The following is a 19,719-nucleotide window of genomic DNA, read 5'->3' as shown; positions in this document are numbered from 1 at the left end:
AATCAAGTTTCAATTCTTCAAATTTCAATTTCTTTCAGTACATAGATTTACATGTTTTAGAACTTAACAAATATGAGTAAAAACAATTTCTAATAATGTATAGTGAACAACATGATATTAGATTATTCTTTATATAAATTTATTCAAATTTCCACAAAAAAAAACTGTCAGAAAATTCTTTTCCAAATAATACTTTGCCGCCAGTGGACGAATAATCTTTAGGCATGAATCATCCATTTTCAGCAAACTCTAGTCACTCAGAATTGACCACTCCCTATTTTAACTCCTGCCTTATATGGTCTTCTCTCAGCTTGAATTGTGATGGTGGAGGAGAATTTCTCTTTAAAGTGCCTCAAATCCATCCTACTATTATTGTACTTAAAAATGCTGTCTAACTGATGTTTTTTTCTTCTTCATGATATTAATGAACTATTTTAACATTACATAGATTAAGAATGATCCTGAACTGCATCATTGAAATGACATATAAATAAGAAACATATAAACGGTGCTGTACTGTATTATAAAAGACTAGCTGAATACTCATTAGGGTAAAAAATAAGCATGAGTAAATCAGTAACTGACTACAATTACTATATTGTTTACATAACTGTAAGACAGATACCAACACAAATAACAAAACTATAATAATTCCAATATTTATTTATTTATTATTATTTGTTGCCTTTCTTCGTGACTTTACATTATTAGATTAAGCAAAACACATATTTAAAAGTTTATCCCATCAAAACAAAGATTAATTGTATTCAGTATCATCTGACATAAAGTTATAGCAAGAGGCAACTTGTTATTTTTAAACTTAACAGCAGTCAAGCTACTTTCTCATTTAATTATATCTTTGAGGTGCCATAAAAATCTATCATGAAAAATGCACAGTATTGGCGCAGCTGTAATCAGCATGCACAGGGTATTTTTAAAAAGTGCTTATTTTTTATTTACATTTTTTAAAAGCCCCTTAAAGGTGATTTTTTTTTTTTTTTTATTCGGGGTTTGTAAAAAGTGCTTAATTTTAAAAAGAAATTTTTTCATTATCGTATTGATTGTTGTTCTAAAGTTATATCATGATTGTGTAAATGATGGAGGGAAAATGATTATTATTACTGCACAGATTCTAGTTATGATTTTTTTTTAAAAGGCGATTTAAAATATTTTTTGAGTACTTTGCTTAAAAGGGGTGGTTATTATTATTATTATTTTTTTTTTTTTGAAAAATCTGGCTGCACACCCTGCAGCATAAAATTTACTCATAAAATACTTTGTACCTGTATCAGAGTATATTTGGTTATTATTAAAACTGCATCAATTATCATTATGCCAGTTGTGTCATTTCTATTATCAAAATTAAGTATCATTGGTGTCAATAATAGTTTGGCAACTTTTTATGGTGTCCCATAACGAATAGGTAATTTTCTCCATTAATTTTCTCTTAAGTTCATAGCTTATTTTTATTTCTATTAGTAAGGATTTCCAAAATTAATTAAGCATCATTGATATGATTGTCAATAATAGTTTACGAATTTTTTACATTGTCATAAACGACTTAATAATATTTCTCTATTAATTTTGCCTTTCAGTTTATAGCTTATTAACTATGTACTAAAAGGCAAATGCATTTTATGTAATTTTATTGTAATTGAACTTCATTTAGTAACTGTTACCAAAATTAATTGGCATCAATAATGTTTTTTTTTTTATGTTTGAATGAAGGAATTAGTACTCTTTATAAATTAATTTTGCTTTTCAGTATGAAATGTATTTTTTTATTTCAGATACCGTTTATTTTAAATGATTTAGTTTTATAGTAAAATCTTTTAAAAGCATAACTAAAAATAAAATGAACTCCTGGTTTTGGATTGCCTTAGGAATACTGATTTGGTAACATAGTCCGTCTATGCTATCATGATGACGATCATTCACATAATGCAGCATAACAAGTAAAAGTAATTAAGTGTAACAGAATGTGCAATAAGCAACTTTTTAGATTAGAGCTATAAGCTAGCAAATTTAACTGATATATTTAAAATATCGTCTTTAAAATATTTGACGAAACTGAATCGTCCATAATTTCTTTTAAAACAATCTTTTCCGCTCCACGAAACCAATGAGAAAATTTCATTTTTTAAATTTCTTTTCGTTAAAAATATAATAAATTGAAAATTGGCTTCATAATTTGTTTACAACTGTACTCATTTAGCTTCAGGTTGAATGTCCTATTTTTACTGTCTTTGGCGTACAGACACACACAAATTCTTTATTTTATTATATGTATGATAATTTTCTAAAACAATAGTTTTATATACTGTTTAAATAGACTCTTAACCAATGAGAAGAAAGCATGCCAAATAAACATTATTCCAAACTATGTTTGCAATGCTACTTAAATACCTCATTGGTTACATAATTCTTATTTACTCTTTAATATGTACTAAAATTTTTTGCAGGATCTGATGTGTCTTCTGCTACAAGCAGTCCATCATCTCCAGCTGTGATTGATATTTCAAATGCCCAGCGTAAGTATAATTCTTTTTCATGATTTGTTTATTTTATTTTTTTAGTGAGGTTGTAAAAAAAAATATTTAGAATAATTATCATAATTTGCATAGTTTATTTTTAGAAATATTATTTATACAGTCGAACCCCGCTATAGTGAACCATCTGCGGACTCAGTAATGTGTCCACTTTAACCGATGGTTCACTATATCCAAATTTTTTAAAGAGTATTTTTTGCATAAGACAGTTGAATGATTGAAAATCGGGTTTGCAATTTTTCATAAGTTATTTAAAAAATTATTAACTAATTAACCGATAATAAAGCAAAAATTTATGAAAAAAGTACTTACGTCGCTAAATACTAGTTTTAATTTTATTTTTTATGAAAACAATTTGTGATTTTTGATTGAACACAATTTGATTTTAAATAGAGTTCATCAATTTTCTTATCTACAATGTGCAAAGAATGCAAGATTTTTTCATTTAAATTNGATAATAAAGCAAAAATTAATGAAAAAAGTACTTACGTTGCTAAATACTAGTTTTAATTTTATTTTTTATGAAAACAATTTGTGATTTTTGATTGAACACAATTTGATTTTAAATAGAGTTCATCAATTTTCTTATCTACAATGTGCAAAGAATGCAAGATTTTTTGATCTAAATTTTCTGTAGAAAAAAACATATTAAGGACATTTATGGCTGATTTTACTTCAGCTATAGATGGTGCTGAAAGTTCATTTTCTTCTTCAACATTTTCTTCTAATAAGTCTTCTCTACTTTCGTTCGTTTGTTTTATTTCACTGACAATGTCATCATCGGTAGGAGTACCAGAAGTGCATACTTCTTCATCGCAACATTCATATTGCTCAATAACGTCCTTAGGGAAAATGTCCATTCCATGTCTTTTTAGCCATAGAGAGATAGGTAAATTTTCTTCCTCATCATCCTCCTCCACATTGGAAACTTTTCCTTCTAAATCTTTTGAAAGACCTGCATGTCGGAAACAGTTGCAGATCGTAGCTGATGTTACTTGTCTCCATGATTTTTCTAGCAAAACTATTGCTTCTAGAAGAGAGATGTTACATTCTGAGTCCATGTTTTTATCATAGTTATCTAAAATATGCATAACTAATTGTTTCCTATAGTGAGACTTCAGACTGCGAATGACACCCTGGTCCATGGATTGCAACACAGAAGTCATATTTGGTGGTAAAAATACGAGCTTAATACACTTTAGACTTTTTAAATGGGGGTGAGCTGTGCAATTGTCTAGAAGAAGAACAGTTTTACGATTTACTTTTAATAAATCACTGTCCCACTGTCGAAGTTCTTCTTCAAAAAAATGGGAGGTCATCCACGCTTTTTGATTAGCTTTGTAGTTTACGGGCAGTTTTTTAACATTTTTAAAGCACCTTGGTTTTTGAGATTTATCTATGACAGTTAGTTTTCGCTTTTCTGAGCCGTTCATGTTAGCACAAACAAGAACTGTTATTCTCACTTTAAAAAGTTTCCCACTGGTGCACTTTTCTCCTTTAAATTTCAACGTCTGATTGGGAATCAATTTGTAAAATAGTCCAGCTTCGTCAACATTAAAAATGTCTTTCTCTTCATAATTCTGTATAATATTCGGCCACACTTCAGTTTTCCACTTTTCCACATCTGTTGCACCAACACTTGCTTCTTCTCCGATAATCCTTCCTGAAGAAATATTATTCCGTTTTTTGAATCTATCCAGCCATCCATTGGAGCACACAAAATCCTTTTCCTCTAATATTTCAGCAAACTCATTCGCTTTGATTTGAAGCATAGGTCCTGTCACAGGAAGATTTCTATTCCGCTGAGTGGTGAACCATTTTAGCAAAGCTTCGTCTACGTTTTCTCTTTCAGCTCCACGCAGTTTTTTCGATGAAACCATATTTTTGTCGTATGCGGCAAGAATTGCACTTTGATTTTTCCAAATGTTTGAAACTGTAGATTTTGATAAGGAAAATTCCTTACAGAGTGCCGATTGATTTGTTCCATCTTCAATACGCTTTAAAATTTTAACTTTGTCTTCTATCGGAAACGCTTTTCTCTTTAGAGAATTTGCCATTTTCACTGCTTTCGAAATAAAAATCTTCTCTCAAATTGATTATGTACGAATATGAAGAGAGCAGCTGTAGAATGAGTTAAATTGCTGCCCTTCTTGATTGTTAAGGGGTGATTTGTAAAGAATATGGTTTGAACAGATAAGAAAATTCCAAAAATTCAGCAGGGAAAATCGACAAAGAGAGGCTTGTCAGGGAGGGGGGAGTATAAGATAAATGTTCTGTTTGACATTTATTACAGTATAGTTAAAAGTGATAAGCATAAAGGAGTGAAATATGACTCACTGTATAGGAATGCATTCATTTTTAGTCCCAACACCTGCAGGTTTAAAGATGGAGGACTGAAAAAGATATTTAAACAAATGAAATTTGAGTCCACTATAACCGAGTTTCCAAGTTCTAAGCTGTTCACTATAAGCGTTAAAAATAACATTATTTAAATAGGAGTACCGACGGGACCGCTAAAAAAGTTCACTACATCCGAGTGTTCTCTATATCCCAGGTTCACTATAGCGGGGTTCGACTGTAGATGATTAAATAAGATTTAAATACTATCGAATTCAGATTCTCTGAAAAATTTTAGAGGATTTAGTATATTTTTATTAACTATAATCTCTAATGCGGAGTATCTTTGTATAGCCGAGATAATAATAATTAGTAATTAAATTTTAGCATTTATTACTATCAAATCTGGAAGAAACTCACGCAAATTAAATTTATTTTTTATTTAATTTGCATTACGGATAATTTGCAAACGGAGTATCTTTGTATAGCCGAGATAATAATAATTAGTAATTAAATTTTAGCATTTATTACTATCAAATCTGGAAGAAACTCACACAAATTAAATTTATTTTTTATTTAATTTGCATTACAAATTAATATTATTAGCAAGTTTATTTTAATTAATAATAATTAATCATTGATTCATCTATAAAGTGAGATTATTTTTTATAATTTTATCGCTTCATTATTTTTAAATACATGTAGAAAAACAGCATTTTATTTTAATTTACATAAAAACGTGAAATACACCTTTTTCTTTCCTTAAAAATTTCACCCTTGTTCATTTTTGTATCTTTTGCATCATTCAACTGCAATATATAAAATTAAATTAAACTTGAATACAAAATTAAACGAAAATTAATCAAAAGTTTCTGCTGTTGACTTTCAAATTGCAGAATTAAATAAAAAATTACAGTTTCCAGTGTTGGCTGGATAAAGACGAAATGCAATTATTATTATTTTTTTATTATTATTTCTCGTTCTTATTATGCATTTCTATTGTCTTTAATACCATTTTTTCTCTGTATTGTGGTGTGATATTTTTTTTAAATTCAAATAAAATATACAATAAAATGTAAAAATTAAAAAAAATTGTGGTTTACTTACTGTACTGTACATACTGTAATATTAGACTTGAATTTTTTTTAAATATATCTGGAAAAGTCAAGCAGTGTTATTCTTTTGTTTGACCGATGTCAATGTATTTTAAAACTCATTTTTCTGAGAATGTCATTAAGAACATTTTGATAGTTTAATAATTTTTTTTCTATAAAATTGTACTTAGCAAAACATACACAAAATTCTAGCTTTTCATATTTAAAGAAAAAAAACTGAAAATTTGTTGAAAGTTGCAAAATTATAAACTTGTTTGTATGAATTGTAAATTTTATTAGGAAAGAAAAATGCAATACCGTAGGTTTATTAAGCATCAAAAAAATTGGAAAATCAATAAAAAAAATAAATTGAAGGTATAAGGTGCAGGTCAGAGTCAGTCCCGTAAAAATTTTATTGGTTTAATAGATTATTTGTAATTGCTATTACAACTCATCATAATTTCTACTGCTAGTAATCCAAAATATATTGGTTGCTTGTAATCATGAATTCTTTCACCTATGAATTAATCTAAGATTTGCTAGAATTCCAGCATTTGATTATAATCATACTTTAGATTATAATCATACCTACTCTTTTGTTGTAGTGTTATATTTTACTGTTTTATCAAGTAGCTTTTTTAATTATTTAGTAATCATATTTTTTATCTTGTAGATACTCTTATTGATAGATTTAGATGGCTTCTATGGCGTAGTATTTATATGAAAATCATTAAATGTGTCAACTTTGATGTTTGGCTTTTATCCAGGTACTTATTCCCATTCAGGTAACATTTATTATAATATAATTATTAACTTACTATTAAAAATATGCTAAGTAAAATTCAAAGTTAAGGGTGAACCAAAAAAAATAAAAAATTTGGGATTGATTTTGATAAGCTTTCTTTTCATTACAAAACAGTTTTAAGTTTAAAACTTTTTTCTGCATAATGTTCATATTAGAGAAATTCTAATCCTCTTTTCTATAAGAACTATGTTTAAATTAGGATTCAAATTATGCAAATGCTGTTTTTGCTACATAATTTTAAACCCAGAAAGTGTCAGTATATATATTTTTTGAAAGCTTTCTTTTTTATTAAATTTAAATCTAGAGACAATTTTAATACACAACAACTGAATTATAAGTCACACAACATTTGAAAGATATCATAGGATGATACATTTGAAAATAAGAGTTTTCCTTTGTCACACAACCAGCCTAAAATTATTCTTGATAAGAAACCTCAGTAGATATGCATTGTATTTGCTGAGTGTCTGATCAACTATATTTGTTTATCTTATGAAAATTTCTTCTAAATACAATATCAAATATTACTTACAGCTAACTACACTAAATTTAATAAACACTATTAATTAATGTATTTTACAAAGACAATACTTAAAATTTCTCATGGGTTTTCATTGAGCAATATTAAAATTCACATTGAGAAAATTCAACTTCATTTTTTCAAATCAATATCCTATGGAAAATTATAAAAGAGAAAAAAAAAATCATTCAAGATTTTGCCATTAAAGTGCTTTAAATAAGCAAATTTTTGTTACGAACAAAATCTTTTTATTTTTGAACTTCAACCTTCATAAGTTCTACTTTTTGAGGTTAAAGTTACGTTTGTGACCACGGTTACGGTTGTGAATATTTCCAACTCTAATTAAATATAGTAATGTTTGCAATGAAAGTGCATTATATATATAGCAGTGAATGATGAATACTTTTTTGCCATTTAACTTCTATGTTAGATTTTCTGTTGTTCAAAAAAATTTAGATTAAATTAAGAATAAAATATTTAAAAAAAAATCTAACTTTTAATAACTAAGACTTTAAACTGTTTCTTTATATATAATCTTTAATTTTAGAAGTAGTCTTTTCAAAATAATATAATAACTCTTTTCAAAAGGAAAGAAATGCCCGATTTTTTTCCTACCATTCAGGCTGTTTCTTCTGGTATTCATAGATGTTGCACTTAGATGATAGAACATATATGAAGTCCTTTTTTATTAAAAAATTAAAAAGAATTCATTCTCGTGGCTTGATGTTCAAGCAATATTTTCAAAAATTGTTTCAATTGTAAAGAGTGTCATAGTACATTTTTTGGGACTGTGAATTGTAAAATTAAAAGTTGCTTTTAGTATTCAAAATCGAACAGATTATATTTTAAGGCTAATGTGTTTAATATTTTATAGGTCGTTTAATAGAAAAGTTCTTGCTTTATTACTGCTGATACCTTTCTTGATATACCTCTTCTCTGGTAAGCTTTTAATAAAAATTTGATTAAAATACTTCAAGTGTAGAAAGCTTTACTTCAATACAACAACATTGTTACAAATGTTGGAAATTAGAACGTTGTAACTGGTAACTTTTGTAGCTGAAATAAAGCTTTATATGCATATGTGAGGAAACTCATATGAACTTTTTATGAGTAATGTTTTTACATCATAGGATATTTTTATGAATAGTAATATTTTTGCAGGAAAGTCACCAACTTTAGAAAAAGTAATTTTTTCAAATTCCCTATATTCCATTCCTTTAACTTGAAATTATCTGTTTTAAAATTGTCTTAATAATAATGTCCTGTAAAACATTTTTAAACATTTTTATACTTAATTTTTCTGAGATAATCCTGTCACTTTATTGCATTTAATATTCTATAATTTATATTTTTTCTTACTAAATGAATTTGTTGGAGATTGACTTTGTATTTAATATTGATTTATTTTTTTATATTTTTTAAAATTTTTATACTAATTTAAGGTATAAAAACTGCTTTAAAATTGTATTCTGGGTTTAAATTTTTAAAATCTTCATCTAACATATCATCTGTTGTAAAATTAGTTAACAAAAAGTTTTGTTTCTCTTACAGGAATAGATTCTAAAGAATTTTCTGTCGCTGAGGAATTTATTTCAAAGACCTCTGATTTTTCTTCATACATTTATTCCATCATTTCTAGTCCATTCACGAAACAAGTGAGTACATCCAATAATAAATGCTTTTAAAAAAAGTTTTATTAACATAAAAATTAGGCATAAATAGTTTTCTAACTTTCAATCAAATATTGTTTATTCTTGTAAAGTATATTGTAAATGCTTGATAAATCTGATTTTGTGACCCATGCAAGAATTCCTGCAGTCAGGTCGGCAAAAAAGATTGATATTTAAGGTAAAAATAAAGGGTACAAAATTTGTCCAAGTATAAGTATAGTTCAATTAATATTGATCGCATAAAAAATTTACAGTGTGACACACTTTTTAATGTTTGTCGATCTAATTATTATACTGTTTGTTATTTTAAATTTTTTTGAATTAGGAATTATTTTCAATTGTTCAGTTTTCTGTATAAACACACATTTAATTATTTAAAAATCTGGGTTTGTGATTTCTCATATATTTTCTTAAAGTAAATGGCACAATATTTTCTATTTATGTTATGATAATCAAGGCAGACTGAATGCATGTCTGTGTGTAAAACATGTGACTTATTTTTAACATAAAAAAAATTTCCTTGGCCTTGGTGCAGAATTATAAATAGATTTCTAAAGGCATATTATTATTAATTGTGAGTTTAGACTATTTATTTCTAAAACTTTTGTATTCAGTTTTAGAAAAATACAGTAAAACCAGTGTATTCATATATATATGGCCACTTACAGTCATCTTTGACAAGTAGTCAACTAATAGTCAAAAGACAGGTAGTCAAATTTTGTAAATTCAAAACAGCATCTCCCAAATTTTTTGATAACACTAAAACTCTTCCCCTTAAAATTTCTTTTATTCTAAATGTTTAAAAAAGCCTTGTATATGATTTTTTTCTGCTGTTTCCTTGATAACTTTAATTTTTTTTTACAAATATTATGAAAAATATTTTCAAAATAGAATTTTTTCTCTCCATAAAAAAGAATTTTTGAAACAAAAATATGCAAAACGAGGCTAAGAAAACACTGTATAAACTGTAAAATGAAAGGCAACATAATGAAAATTAAATTTTTCTATTGACCCAACGAATAAAAAGTAAATAATTGAATTCTATTTTATTGCTTCCTCATCAGTTTTCAGTCACTTGCAATGTTTATGCTATGATCACCCATCTTTCTGTTTATCTCTTTATACTCCCAGATTTTAAAGAGACTGGTTAGTCTTTAATTAAACAAGAAGATTTGAAGCAAGAAGTAGAATTTTTTTAATCTTAACTTGTTAATGCATGCTTTACCAACGTGTGCATTCATGCTTTAGCTATCTGTCTTTAAGGTATCTAATATCACTTATGAAAAAATTAAAAAATTCATTTTAAAACAGCATTTTGAGTTAATAAAGTTATCTGCATGTCATCTGACAATCATCATCCAATGACAAACAAGTGAAAATTGAATGCATTTACTATTTATTATAACAAAGTGAAGTGAAGAAGCAAATTATGGTATAAAGACGAAAAAAGAAATTGCAAACAGTTCAGGATTCTAAGTTGTTATGCATTTTATGGATAGCTCAAAAGGCTTTTGATTAGTTTTGTGAAATGATTTGAGTATGCTTTAAAAAAAATTCTTATACTTTGAACTTTTAGTAGTTTATGTGCTTTATGATTTACTTTAGTTTATTTTATTTGTAGTTGCCTTTTTTAAAAACTGGTATATTTTTTTATACAGAAAAGCACTGTCATTGAATTTTCATCAGGAGAATCATCAACTAGTGTTTATAATGTTTTAACTACTATTGCTGTTGCACCTTGGTACTTCTTGATCTCATTATATTCCAATTTCAAAAGTGTTCTGAATAACAACAGTAGCGAAGATCTGAAGTTAATAGCACTAGAAATTAGAAGGCTTAAAGATGATGTCACAAAAATGAAGGATTCTCATTTCAAAACTGTTCCTCCGGTATGCAGTATTTTTATTTGTAATTATTATTAGGCTTGTATAATTTATTTTCTCATTAAATAAATAAAATATTTTTGCTGTTGGTGATTACTATGGCACTCATAATAAACTAATATTTATGTATCAATAATATTTTATTAATTTAATAAAATAGGCATAGTAATAAAGTGAATGATTGATTTCCAAATGTTTCATCTAGAAATATGAAATGCTAAAAACTTAATTATGTGAAGATTGAAAAAAAAAATCTAATGATTTCAGACAGATTTCATTTATTTATTTAAACTTATGTAATTTTGTGTTCTGATTTCTTCTAAATATGTCTGTCTTTGACAAAAATATTACATTTTTAGGATGACAGTGCGGAAAAAATACTAGTCTCTGATATTACTAGTCTTCGTCTTGAATTTCAAGTAAGCTCTATTCTGATATCCTTGTTTGCAATTAAATTAATTATTTTCGTATGGTATTCTGCCGGATTATTTTTCAATTCTATTATATATGCATGTATTTCTCAGTGTTAAATTTAATATACTTCATTACTTTTTCATTCTTACATATAGTTAAAGTGTCATTTTGCATTCTAATTTATTTTATTTGGAAAGCCATTTGGTTCTCTTTTGCAAAATTTTAGACATTTTATGGGCAAGCTAAGTTGTTTGAAATGCCAAATTAAGTTAAGAAATAAGGTATTGTTAAACAATTTGAAATATTTTTGGAAAAATATTTTAAAAAATCACTTGACGCTTTTAAGTTAATTGGATCTGAAATTACATGTACTAATTTCATTGTATTTGCTATTATAAAAGTTACTAATCATTCTGTTTTTTATGTGATTAAAAAATGAATTCCTTTTTAGTCTCTTACAGAATCTGTTAAGAAGTTAGAAAAAGAGGTTTCTCTCAAATCTGAAGGGTTAGTTATTTTATTTAATGCAAAATTAGTACTAAATATTGTTATTTGTACTCCAATACTCTAATGTAACTCAAATTTATCATGATTGTTTTAAACTTTTCCTTTTAAAATTTAAATCTGATTTACTACTATTGGCAAATAAATTTTTTTTGTTTTATTTATTTAAATATTAGTTTCTTTTTATGCTGTAGATCATAGGTGTTCTTAATCTGTGGTTCACAGACTCTTAAAGGGCTTCAAAGCAATTTTTATATTAATTAAGTATTGGTTTAAAAAAGAAAATATTGGTTAAAGTTGTTATACTTCTAACAGTTGGGTTCTTACATGGGAAAATAGTCAATAGCATTTTTGAACATTGTGATGAAATAAGATTATTTTTTAATAGATATTCAAGTTAAATTAAATGGATGATTTGACAATTTTTCCTGAATAGCCAAAGCTGCTTACTTATGACTGATGTCTTTACTTTAATTGAATTGACTAAATTTGAATTTACACAGGGCACATGGTAGTATATTTAAATGGAGGAAGTAGAAGCAATTGTAAAAAACTTAACTTATTATTGAAACAATTATATGTATGAGTCTTTCAACTCTCTACGATAATAAGGAAATTCAAATCTAAAGATTTTTTATGAAGCACATAAAATTTTTATTGCACATACACAGGGCTGATTGTGCTCCAGAAAAAATACGGATTTCCGGATTTTTTGCTAACAGTGATCCGGAAGTTTCCGGAGATCGAAGGTCCAGACGTTTCAAGAAATCATTGATCACAGAAGTTTCCGGAAATCAAATTTTCAAAGGTTGAACTTAAAAACAGTTTATTTTATTTGTTTGTAAGGGAGAGCCAGAACTTTATAAGCTTATATTCATGATTAATATTCTTTTTTTATCATTAAATAGTTGTTATAATCACAAACTCAAAAAAGAAAGACATATTTGTAAATTTTAATTACTTCTCCAGGACATCATAGGTATGTGTAAGTGGTATAGGTATGTGTAAAATGTTAAATATATTTTAAGTAAACTAAGAAATATTGAGAAAAAGGAAAAAAATCCTGGTTTAATTTTTTTTAAATTTTTCAATGTAAACTGTTTTTTTTTTTTTTTTTNAATTTTACCAACTCAAGAAATTTTCCGGAATTTTGACTTGGGCTCACAATCACCCCTGCATGCATTAAACTGCTCTAAAAATGCCTTAAGAATTATATTTCCCATTTAGATTGTAGGAAAAATGAATTCAGCATCTATTCAACAATGCTATTTAATACCATCGAACTAGATATTCTTGAATAATTATCTTATAATGTGTCTTTGAAATTACCATTCAGCTGAAATGGTTACTTCTCAAATCTGATTGCCTTGCACTTGCAGATGAAGTACTCCATTTGATTCCGTTTTGTGCTACTTAACTGCTCTTTCTTGTACTTTTTTATTATTGAAATACACTCAATATAGTAACATATTTTTTGAATAAAACTTTCTAACATAGTAGTTTTGATTTTAAAAAAAAATTTAAAAAAAGTCCACCCACCTTGATAAATAAAAATTATTTTTACCAAAAACTTTTATTACAGAGTAGCCACTCGTTCAAGAAACTAGAAAAAATTTAGGAAAATAAGGAAAATTTATCTGCTACTTTGTAAATTTTTGAAATATTAGCTTTGAATTTTGACATCGCTGCTTTCATTAAATTTTATTACAAATGTTTCAATCAAATATTAGCGCTTTTATGTAATCAATCTTATCTTTTAATTCATAGCTACTGGTACTTTCATAAATTTTTCCTGGCATCAATGCTGTCTTTTTAAAATTTGAATAATCTAATTAATCATTTCACTTCTCTTAAATCTCTTGAAACAAAAACATAATAGTTTTATTTATAACAAGTTCCTATGAATCTAAAGTCTCTGTTAAATATAAAAATTTTAGTCTTGAAATAATCAACAATTAGTTAAATATTCTAATAATTTTAATATAAGTTTTTTCTTTTTTGCATTTCTCTATGAATTTCTAACATAAATAAATTGTAAGTGAAACCTTGGTAAAGAGGAAAGGCAAAATGTCTATAAATGTACTAGATGGTTAATAAGTAGCAATATATTTTAATTTTTTTTTATTAAAGTAATACCAATAAGATAAATTAGCCAAAAATTGTATCAAAAATGCAAAATGCCTTAGGTATATGGAAAAAAATTCGTAAAATCTATTTGCTTAACAAACATGAAAGATATGTCGAAAATCAGGACATTAACAGGTCTTCCATTACTCTTCATCTACCGAATTTGTTTTTGGGAATCATTCTATACTTAGAAAAATTCTAATGCTTTAGTTTATGATCTTTCTAGTATCCCACCCTTTCCTAATTTATGAAAGTCTATTCTTATTGCACCTTGGGGTTCCTACAAAATCCCCTCATACTTGTCTCCTATCTCCTTTCATTATTATCTTGTTGAACTTGTGCTGCTATCCCTGTTAGTTTAAACCTGTTTCTCTCTTTACTTCTCTACTATCATTTGGTGTTTAGACACTGAGGAAGGTTCTTTTTTATGGAACCGAAACTATAGCCATTACCATAGCACCATTTCCAGAGTTGCTATCTTGCTCCGGACAGCGGATAAATATTTATGAGTGGGTAGTCTTTTAATGTATGATTCTTGGCTTAGTAAATTCAATTCATAGGGTTTTTACTCGCCATTATTTCTAAATGATACAAAGGCTTTCCTGATATGCCACTTTGTTACAGTTAAGTCGTGTTGAGCCTTTTAAAAAGTTGGCAATATTAACTGAAAACATGCACAGTTTGGTTTGTAGTTCTCTACTGTTTTTAAATATTTTGCTGAATCCAGAGCAGTTAGCATCTCTGCATTTCTGTACTTTCATTTCATTTCATTATGTACAAAGTATACCCTATCCTTTTTTGCACAAAATCTATTGTTTAAAATGAGCCATCAGGCTCAATAGCTTTAAGAATCCCTGTTGTAGAATATTTCTATTAATAGTAGGTGTATAAGTATTTGTAATTAGAGGCTCTTTTATCAGATGAAAACTAAACAGTGAGAGTTTCTACGGGTTAATTTTTTATTGATGAAAAGTGAGTCAATTTTGTGAAATATTCTATGCTCATTGCTTTTTTTTCTTTCCTTTAGACCTTCAAAGCATACCAGTACTGTAGAAGATCACAATGCTCATATCATACATATTAATACAAAAATGAAGTCACTTGAAGATCAACTTTCAGATTTGAGAATTGCCTTAAAGAATTGCTGCGATGAAAAATGGACCTTATCGGACTTTACACCATCTTTTGAAAAACATTTTCTGCAGGCATTAAAAACTGTAAGACTTCTGATTTCTTTAACTGAACATAATATATGTTTTGCACATTAATAGTTCGATGTTTATGATTATTCTCAAAAGACTATTTTAAAAACTAAATGTAATTTCTTATATTGTTGATTTGTCCCGCAGTAGACTGATTGTAAAGACACGGTTCACAGTAGAATACCTAAGTCAGGCATCACTGGCTGCGATCAGTAAGCGGGTGGGTGATCACTTTGATCAGCCTGCGTAGGGACGGAAGGTGCGCGGTATTGGTCCTCGTTAATACCTACTTACCAACTTATATTGTTGATTGAATATTTAATTTTAGTTGTAATTTCTTGTTAATGTTATTTTTTGCTGGCAATGATTTTCAAATTGCATTAAACTCTTACTTTCGTAAAAATTACTTCTGTAAACAATGTCTGCAATACAAACTTATGTGTACTGCTTCACATACTTATGTGTCATATTATTGCAAGCATAATATTCCATACTAATCATATCATTATTTCTAAAATAATGACCTAGAAAAATAAAAATGTTCTGGATTAACTGTCAAAATTTGATTAAAATTGTAGCTTTTCTAAGGGATCTTTTAGAGTGAGAAACATTTTGAATTTCATAATTTTTTTTATTTATTTTGAAAAAATGTACAGTACTTTTATCAATTTGAATGGTTATTCAAATTTCTGTTTTTAAATTGCAAATAACTAGCATTGATTTAAATATCTAAGCAATTCATATAACATGAATTCTTTTTTTTTTCTCTCTTTTTAAAAAAATATTATTGTTAAAAGCTTGAATCTTATACAAAAAAATTACTAAATTAAATTATGTTAAGAGCAACCTACACTTTTGAAATTTTAAGAAGGATTAGAAAATGCTGGTATTGTTTGAGGAGAAGGTTGTCAGTATAAAATTCTAATACTATTTTGTCATTATTATTATTTATTTATTAAATTTTACTTTTTCTAACTTAGGTATTTCAAATTATTTGTGTTTTCATATTTAGGTTAACAGAACTTGAGATATTTAATGAATCAGTTCAACTTAACTGTTATAATAAACCCAAATTAACTAAAAAGACAGTTTATATGTTTCTTTTACTTATTTAATCCTATTCATAGCAAAATTTTTGTAATGTTCTTTTTAAAATAAATAATTAATACAAATTTGTGATCTATCCCCAGTATTTTAATACTTATTAAATTTGATTCAATTCTGTATTTGGAAAGGAAATTCAGTTAAAAATTATGCAATGTTCGTTATGTTTAAATAATATGTAAACCATCTTTTTTAAACCTAAGTTATATTACATAAAAATTTATTTGCTGATTTTGCTTATGTTTTTAATAAATTGATTCGAATAGTTTAACTAATTTTTCTTTGCTTATTTTAAAAGCAATATTTTTCTTACTATTTTAATAGATGGTGGAAAGAGACAAAGACAAAACATCTCCATACTACTTCTTTAATGAGTGGCTTCGGGCTCAAATGAGTGATGATAAAAGAATATTATCTCAATTAAAGTTAGAGCTTGAAAAAATGAAAGCAACAGGTGCAGAATATGATGCAGAAGTTGTTGAAAATCTTGTCACGAAACATATGGAATCCTTGAGAAAAGAGTTTATGTCATTGAATAAGGCTGAAAGCCTATCTGACGGAGCTTTCTCCCTGAATGTAGTGCAAAAGCTTATTAGAGAAGCTATAATGCTCTATGACGCCGATAAAACTGGAAAAGTTGATTATGCTTTGGAATCTGGAGGTAAGAAAATTTTTTTATATCAGAATATTATCCTGATATAAACATACCTGCCAAGTCACCTGTTTCTTTATAATGACTCCTGTATTTTAGGACTATATTCTGTTTACCTTATATTCTCATATTTGTTGAAGAAATTAAAAATATTTGAATATTTGGTAATCAGATATCCACTGATGGCAAAAATACTTTTCATATTCCTCAACAGATGATGCTATTGCCAGTACTACAATATATTGAGTGTTAATAGTTTAAGTCGAGCTGCGATAGCGTGGGGGATAGAGCATTCATCTTCCAATGAGGTGAACCCAGGTTCGAATCCCTTGGATGACTGGTCGATACGAATTCCGCATCTGGCTTGCACCGAACACAGCACTAATGTGATATATCATCAATGGTAGGCGGATCACGGGTTAGAGTCCCCTTGTCGTCAGGCTTACCGTGGGAGTGTTTTGTGGTTTTCTCCTCTACATGTAACTCAAATTTGCGTTAGTTCTATCAAAAAGTCCCCCATAAAGCAAATTTCTCCCAATACTTGATCCAGGAGTTCCTTTGCCTCCTGAATTGGGTTCAAAATTACAAGACTACGGAGTTGAACATCAGTAGTCATAAACCCAAAATTATGTTTGTTAGTAACATCTCCGTTATTTTATTTTTTCTATGTTGGCTGGTGTGTATAAAAAATTTATCAGGATAATATTCTGTTTTAAAATCAGGATCCTGATAAATGTACAGTAACATGGGAAATATAATTTACAAATTGAAGACATTTTTAATTTCTAAAGGATGAATTTTCATAATGCAGTTTAAAATAATATATCAGGAGAAAATGTTTCTGACACTCTTGTACGGTTATTTTTGCCTATTATTTGCTTTAATCTTTCCTTGTAAACAAAAAAGAATTTCCTTACGTTTTGTGTGCAAGAAAGCACATTTAAACAAATTTGTTGCTTTAATTTGTACATATTTTATACAAAAAGAGTATTACTGTATTATATTTGTCATTAAGTTTACATGATGATACTAAGAAAATAATTAATTGAAAAAATATTTAAACATGAGCATGTAAAAATAATATAGAACTTTACATTCGTTCTTATTATATAGTTGTCCCATTTCTATGATAGGTATATTAAATCTAATTAGGTATATTTTTTTGTAGTGTGATTCTTTAGCACATATTTATTTCAAACATTGGTTAAGCATGTGCTCAGAAAGTTAAGTTTTAATATGTGTGGTTAGTTGTAATATATTATGTTTAATATTTTTTTAATAAAAGTTTACTAGGAAATATTGTGAATTGTAAGCATAGAAGTCCAAAAGAGTCAGGAAAATGTTATTCAAAACTTGGCCCGGCACCGTAACTTACATTTTACAGCATAGTTACCAAGTCACTAATACTATTTATATTCGTTTTAAATGTCATAAAAACAACTAAAAAATTATTTCTAAGTGCTTATATGTTTTGTTAACAAAAACTTAAAAACATGAATGTGAATGAAGGAATGTGAAAGAATGCAAAATGTGAAAGAAGGAATAAAAATTTTTTAATAAATTTTTCACTTTAATCATAGAATCTGGAATCACTATAAAGAAAAATTTTAATTTTTTGAAAAGTTTCATTGTGTATAAATAAATAAAAAATATACTGAATGAATTACAAAATTTAATGTTCATTCATGTTTAATAAATATTTTGTACCTTAAATGAAGAAGCAAAAGTTGCTGAGGTAAATTGTTGTCTTGTAAAAGTTCTTGAAAGATTAATTGAAGCTTAATGTTAACATAAATGAAGTCCTTAATACACTTCTAAAATTAATTTCAAAATAAAGTTTAAAGTAATAATAATAAATAAATAAGTTTGGATTTTTACATCACATTAAATATTTATTTTGCATTAAATTTAACTATGATTCAAAAAAAGTAGTTTATTATTATAAAAGCTATTATTTATGTGTGTCAAATGTCATATGTTTTACTATTTTTTTTTAATTAATGTATTGTAAGCTTTTTTGTGCAAAAGTAAGCTTTCTACAATTGTAGTTGAGATTTTTTTGGAAGTGAAGAGTTAACCTTTGGATATCCTTTTATAGTTCTAGATCCATTAACAGAAATAATTTCAGAGCCGGTCTTAAACTTTTTGCCCAAAATCTCACACAGTTTAGCATAGTTATTTTCTTGCATAATTAACCAGTATTATTTCATGTGAAATGTTTATATGAAGGAGAAAATTTATACAAACTTTCCTCTGACTGTTACTTGATTGCTAAGATATGTGTTATTTTACTTTTTTGCTCAAATGCAACCGGGATTGCTTTGAACCTATATAATAGTGTTTTACTAATAAATATTCTGCATTAATTATGAAAAAAAATTAAAACAAAGGAAAATACGCATAGTTATAATGTTAAAGGGTTTAAGTTGTAGTCCATAATTAATGGTATGCTATTACTGATAGGAGGAAGTATATTGAGTACCAGGTGCTCTGAGAGTTATGCTGAAAAAGATGGTACAATAAGTGTCCTTGGTTTGCCACTTTGGTCAACTCATAGCTCACCTCGGACTGCCATTCAGGTATGGAATCTGTTATAGTATAATATCAGCATATTGTATGTTATATAATTATGAAATTTTGCAAATATTTTTTACTCATTATTCTAATAAATTAAATATATGTAATATGTTATCATTATTTTAAATTTCATATGAAATGTAGTATGGTTGTTATTGTATAGCTCTTTTATTAAAGTTTCATACTTATGTTAAATAAAAAAGAAAATAATTTTATCATACATACTGAAATGTTAAATTCAAAACTGCTTGTATAATCTGTGGAATATATATATATATTTA

At 27.1% G+C, this 19,719-nt stretch overlaps 1 protein-coding gene across 1 annotated transcript in view; it reads left to right on the top strand.

The window, feature by feature from the left end:
* LOC107441910 (sun domain-containing protein 1) overlaps window positions 1–19,440 on the top strand; it is a gene marked incomplete at its 3' end in the record, with an annotated part of 39,965 nt that extends 20,525 nt beyond the window's left edge. The window contains 10 exon segments of the mRNA XM_043040797.2: window positions 2,463–2,531; window positions 6,654–6,765; window positions 8,180–8,244; window positions 8,857–8,960; window positions 10,634–10,864; window positions 11,218–11,277; window positions 11,724–11,779; window positions 14,931–15,120; window positions 16,534–16,870; window positions 19,325–19,440. Of these exon segments, the coding sequence (XP_042896731.2) occupies window positions 2,463–2,531; window positions 6,654–6,765; window positions 8,180–8,244; window positions 8,857–8,960; window positions 10,634–10,864; window positions 11,218–11,277; window positions 11,724–11,779; window positions 14,931–15,120; window positions 16,534–16,870; window positions 19,325–19,440 (1,340 nt within the window).
* Between the last annotated feature and the right edge of the window lie 279 nt (window positions 19,441–19,719).

Source organism: Parasteatoda tepidariorum, chromosome 6 (genome assembly GCF_043381705.1).
Source record: "Parasteatoda tepidariorum isolate YZ-2023 chromosome 6, CAS_Ptep_4.0, whole genome shotgun sequence".
Lineage (NCBI taxonomy): Eukaryota > Metazoa > Arthropoda > Arachnida > Araneae > Theridiidae > Parasteatoda > Parasteatoda tepidariorum.
Note: the sequence above shows the minus strand (reverse complement) of the source record. Positions and strands in the feature narration are given on the sequence as shown.